Source organism: Hippoglossus hippoglossus, chromosome 23 (genome assembly GCF_009819705.1).
Source record: "Hippoglossus hippoglossus isolate fHipHip1 chromosome 23, fHipHip1.pri, whole genome shotgun sequence".
NCBI classification, from domain to species: domain Eukaryota; kingdom Metazoa; phylum Chordata; class Actinopteri; order Pleuronectiformes; family Pleuronectidae; genus Hippoglossus; species Hippoglossus hippoglossus.
The window spans coordinates 2,467,153-2,472,675 of record NC_047173.1 but is presented as its reverse complement, the minus strand read 5'-3'; the positions used below and the strand labels follow the sequence as shown (position 1 = coordinate 2,472,675).

General features: G+C 41.6%; 1 protein-coding gene across 1 annotated transcript; it reads right to left on the bottom strand.

Moving 5' to 3' along the window:
* Positions 1-369: 369 nt before the first annotated feature.
* On the bottom strand, positions 370-5,209 carry rergla (RERG/RAS-like a). The gene is made up of 5 exons (XM_034578383.1): positions 4,947-5,209; positions 4,636-4,692; positions 3,146-3,219; positions 2,102-2,250; positions 370-1,816 (listed from the first exon to the last, which is right to left on the bottom strand). The coding sequence occupies exons 1-5, from the start codon at positions 4,996-4,998 to the stop codon at positions 1,531-1,533; spliced, it is 618 nt and encodes a 205-aa protein (XP_034434274.1). The 5' UTR covers positions 4,999-5,209; the 3' UTR covers positions 370-1,530.
* Positions 5,210-5,523: the final 314 nt, after the last annotated feature.

Below are 5,523 nucleotides of genomic sequence, written 5' to 3'. Positions count from 1 at the left end.
AAATGTATATTCCCTACTCATCATCACTTATCATTAATAAGACATTAGCATTGGCTGGGTGATGATGAATAACTACAAGGATGTGAAGTGAAGTATCAGGTCTTAGTAAATAATACACCTGTTACCTGGTTATTATGTGACATAACAGTGGCTTTATTCTTTCAAACACAATATATATATATACACAAACATGTTTCTATATATGCTCCAGTTAGTAGATATGTGTTGGAATTCAGCTAAAATGCCCAATGAGCTGTAAAACATCAGCGTTTTTTAAAAATTTGAATCTGGCTCAACCCAGTGACCACAACATATGTCAACAAGCGACTGTATAATAAACCTGAACAGCTGGTTATTTGTATGCTGCAGCACATTATTATCTATAACACTGCTCCAATGTGGGGGATCGAGCTGAAGGGCTGATGTCAGCTTATTAAGGAAGGAGTTGTCCATGTTTAATATGGATATGGAATATTGTAACAATACATATTTGACAGAAAATAAGTAAAAGCATTATAAGTTCCTTTGGACCTCTGTGTTTGATGCAAAAACATCTACATTATATACCATGACATGATCTAATCAAGATTTATCCACCGTCAGACTTCACCTTAATTGAAATTGGACATGATGTCTTTTCAGCCAATCAAGCTTGGGATTACGAATGTGACCATCGCGGCGTGACACCTTCGCAAGCTTAACACAAGTCTTTTCTGTCACATGTTTCAAAATAAGAGCCTTGTGCATTGAAAATGATCGTTTCTGTACACTTAAACCTCGACACAGCTTCGAAACGTCGGTATTCAGTGCTCCATCCCTACTCAGGTCGAGTAAGATCATTTTCCTTTTAAGCTTCTGGTTCGATAGTTCAACAATTACCGATCTGGCAACGCTGACATTAAGTCACACATCATATAGCTTTAACTTCATTTGTTTCTCTTGATTTAAATGTTACAAACTTTTTCCCTAAGTTTGGTTTCTTTGACTGATACGATCCAGGAGACGTCCCACGTTAAAAGACTTCCAAGGATCTCAAAGATTAAAAGTATGAATTAGCTACAGGAAGCAGGAAGCAGGTCATAAAGTAAATACGAGCTGTGTATTACTGCATTATCACGCTGACAGCTGTTTGCACACTAGAGCTGTAATGATTCTGAAACTGAAGACTAAACCCGGATACAAACCACGACAATCTAATATCACGATATGGGACGAAGGAACCGCAGTACACCAACACTTAAACACATGTTAATCATTTAACGCTAAGGAAAGCTACAGTGTACGTTTTGTCGTACAACCGCATGTGTCATGTGACAATATTGGTCCAATCATGATCAGTGATCAAGTGAGAGAAAAAGTTAGAAAGTGATGTGGGAACATTTTGGTTAACCCCCCCCCCCCACTCCAAACTAATTCTGACAGTTGCTACACCTCTACACTGTGAGTCAGTTCAATGTTAATCAACAGCAACACTAAACATGATGAAGGTATGAAGCCATTGGTCCCAGTCTTGACTGACAGCTGTCCTCGTCACACCGATTTCCTCCTCTTGCCGAAGACGTTGTTGATGAGCTTGACCATGGACTTGGAGCCGCTCGGGCGTCTCCTGCGCTCCTTGGCCTTGCTGCCCAGACTGGCCTTCTGCACCATCTTGGAGAATATGAGCGCCACCTCCTGGTAGTGCTCAGCCACCGACAGCTCGTGGAACTGGCAGTGAAACTCGGCGGCGAGACGCTGACCCTCTTCACGTTGCACCTCTCGCATGTGGCACAGGTCCTGTTTGTTGCCCACCAAAAATATGAGCGAGTCTACGTCCCTGCGGGAAGAAGAGAAGCAGAGCAGGGTCACAGGCGTATCTGTGCATCACTTTTACATTTTGAAATATGGGACACTCTGCTCACAAGTACTGTTTAGATGCACTACTGGACAGATTTCCACTAATCTTGGTTAAAGGATGGGACAAGAAGGAACTTGTTAAAATTTGGGGAACATCCAGTTAAAGGAGCAGATTCTGGAAATTCTCAGCTCGTCCCTTTTTACTATTGCTAGTTTGGGCTTTAACCTTGGGCGGAGGTAGTTTTACAGTGATCTTGGTCCACACCTTTTGGCAGATCCCCGGTGCAGCTCTCGGATCAGGTGCACGATGGCTTTGACGGCGAGGAAGGAGGAGCGGTCGCTGATATCGTACACCAAAATGAACCCATCAGCCCAGTGGATCTGGCTCTTTAAAGCAGACTTACCCTCACAGGCCTGAAACAGAGACAAACACAGTTTAATGATATCGAATCAAGTCAATACATACAAAACATGAATGTTACATTTTGTGGTCACAAGAATTTGCGGAAGTCCAACTGTCCGAGTAAATATAAATACTTTAAAGGGGGTTTAGAGTTTGTGGTTGTGAGGGGACTTTCAAATTTGCCTTGATATCTAACTCAGATGAATGGACCTGAGACTGGACAGTGGTTCAGCTGAGGACGGCCACATGCATGACTGGCTCTGCAAACTAAGATGGATGATACTGACGGGGTTTTGCTTTATGTTTCAATCACACAATTGGAATGACTGCAGCGAGAGGACTTGGCCGCACAGCTCCAAGTGCCCCCTGTAGGTTCTTATCTATCATGACACAGGCGTCCGATCAGCCTGAAATTACATTCTGTAGCATGACAACACCTTCAAACATACAGCCGGAATTATATGGAGGCCATGAGAGTCAAAACACAACAACAATTCACCAATCCTCTCAATTCTATACCACTATCCAGGACTCTACCACTGTGCCACCTCACCTCTTTATTCAAGTGTGTGGTCTTTCAGTTTTAGAGAAGGATTTATTGATTTCATGATTGATTTTTGTAATGCTCGCACTCAAGTAGACCCTGCTTGTGCTTAGATTTGCTCAGCTTGAGCTCGAATTGTGCGCTTGCACTCAGATATTTTGTTGCTTGGACAGATGTTCTGCGCTCCAGCTTCAGCTCTTGTCCTCAAGTTACTTCTGTGTGCGCGTTACACATCTGCTTTTGGATTTCTCCTCTGGTCTTCGATCTTATTTTCTCCTGTGCTTGGATTTGTTTGTGCAAAAAGACCTCATAAATAATACTAACTCTAACAATCCTGAGACTCTGTTCCTCCATGAACTCACCTGAGAGCAGGGGTCATAGAGCTCCAGGTGAACCTGCCTCCCATCCACAGACAGACACTTCCTGTACACGCACTCTGTGGAAGACAATCACAGAATAAAAGAGTGTAATGTAAGCTTACTTTTTAATACTTGATGTTTTAATTGGATGATGCACTTTTGGATGAAAAATAATCCTTCGCAAACAATCACACGCTTTTGTATATTTTGTCTGTATTTGTAGATCACGAACCATGCGTGTGTCACCAACAGTGAAACTAATGTCTCTTTATTGCTATGCACTGTATCTGTGAAACCCTTCATTGTGTGACAACCTGTTTGTACAGAGTTTATGACCCTTTGCTAAGAAGTGGTGAGGCTCAAAAAACACTGGCTGAAGCCTTGCACCTTCTTAATGGCAAAGTGCATTATCGAATAAACTGTGGAGCCAAATCAACAACACTGATGTGTGCTCTCAGTTGAATGTAGATAGTTTAATCAGGCCAGAAAGTTTCACGTGTAATCATGTAACTGAGGCCAGAGGTAAACACAGACTCCGAAGCAGCCACTCTCGGCTCTGCTGATCTGATCTGGACCGAAGACAAAACGGTGACACACTCAGAGGGGAACACGATCACATGAAACCAGATTACTCTGAGGAAAACAAAAAGGCATATTGAGCCTCTATCTAAGAACAGTGTTGAGTCACTTTCTGTGCAGGCCACATGACCTTTCATGGAGCGTGGCTCCTCAGAGCAGACGGTGGCAGATTCAAAAATAAGAAGAGATGAATGGATCAGAGAGTTTTAGGGCTCTGTTCTGAAAACTGAGCTGCAGTTAGAAGTCAACCAGGAACAATCTGATACAAGAATGAATAAAGTGCTGCTCATTGTGGGGACTGTTGGGCTTCTCTATCATTTTTAAGGTCTTGACCTTCTATGTAAAGTGTCTTGATTTAAAGCAGGACATGCATCATTCACGGATCGACTTGGAAAAAGTAGATGTAGTAAGCAAGTAAAAAGGTAACTTTTTGCACATTACTATTAAGCAGGATTAGTCTTTGTATAAACTTCATGTTTTGCACATGAAAAATACAATTGCCTGTCGAGTTAATTTAATTTGGCATGTTATGCTGTGCAGCAAACTGTTCCAACTCTAGGATTTCCATCTGGATCCCCACGTTGACATGTGTCCTGACATGGTTAGAATAGTTACTGTACATTTAAAATGATCATTTTGGACATTTTTAAAGAAATATTTTCATCGAGAATCATTCAAAGGTTATTCTATACAACTTTAAACTTGCCTATACATAACTACAGTAGAAGACTTGGAGACAAAAAAGTCAAATGAAATTAAATATGTTCACAATATATCCAAGTCTTCTCCCTGTACATTTAACTATTTATTAAATTTTCTTTTTTTATTGAATCATTTTGGATAATAATGGACAAAAAGGACAAGTAATTAGTATTAGTATTTAAACACAGATAATTCATGAATTAGTTTATTACCTGAGGATGATGCGTACTCGCCAATAAAACGCCTGGTGAGGAACCGGACGATGAGAGCTGCAGACAGATACAGACAGACAGGTACAGACAGACAAACAGAGACAGACAGGTACAGACAGGCAGGTGGACAGGCAAACAGTTAGAGACAGAAAGACAAGTTCGGATGGACAGACAGGTCCAGACAGACACACAGACAGGTACAAACAGACAGGTACATGGAGACAGACAGGTACAGACAGTCAGGTGAGGTCCATTAAATTAAACAAACTTGTCTGACTTATGTTCAGTAACATGTGTCCCAGCTGTCCTACCTGATTTGCCAACACCTTCACCGCCCAGCACTGCAATCTTCATCTCAGTCATGTTGGCTGTGGAAACCAGTTCAGTGTCCGGAGCAGTGATCTCCCTCAGATGTCATCACTCTGAGGAGCCGAGGAGGTAAAGAGCCACAGAGCTGATGACCTGCAGGGGAAGAGCTGCTGGAGTCTGCTGCATGCTGGCCAGTGGGCGGCCCCTCAATTAGCTGCACGACCCTCCTCCTCCTCTTCCTCCTCCTCCCAGTGTCAGAATCAGACTGTAGGATAGACTGAGTCAACAGTTTGTTGAATTCTGGTTTAAGTCAGTAAATCATAATGAGAAATATGCAGCCATAGAAGCTGCAAACCCCCTATACAAGTCAAATCCCTGTATTAAAAACTCATCATTATATGATATTTATAATCATAATAATTAACTTATTATTAACTTTTTATATAACTTAAAAATAGGTTAAGAGCTTTGGTGACATAAAAACAGTAAAACATGGTGCAAATACAAGTTTACACAGTTAATGCAAGAGAATAATGGGTGAGATGTCTAATTCAGAGGCCTTTTATAAGCACTGAGGTA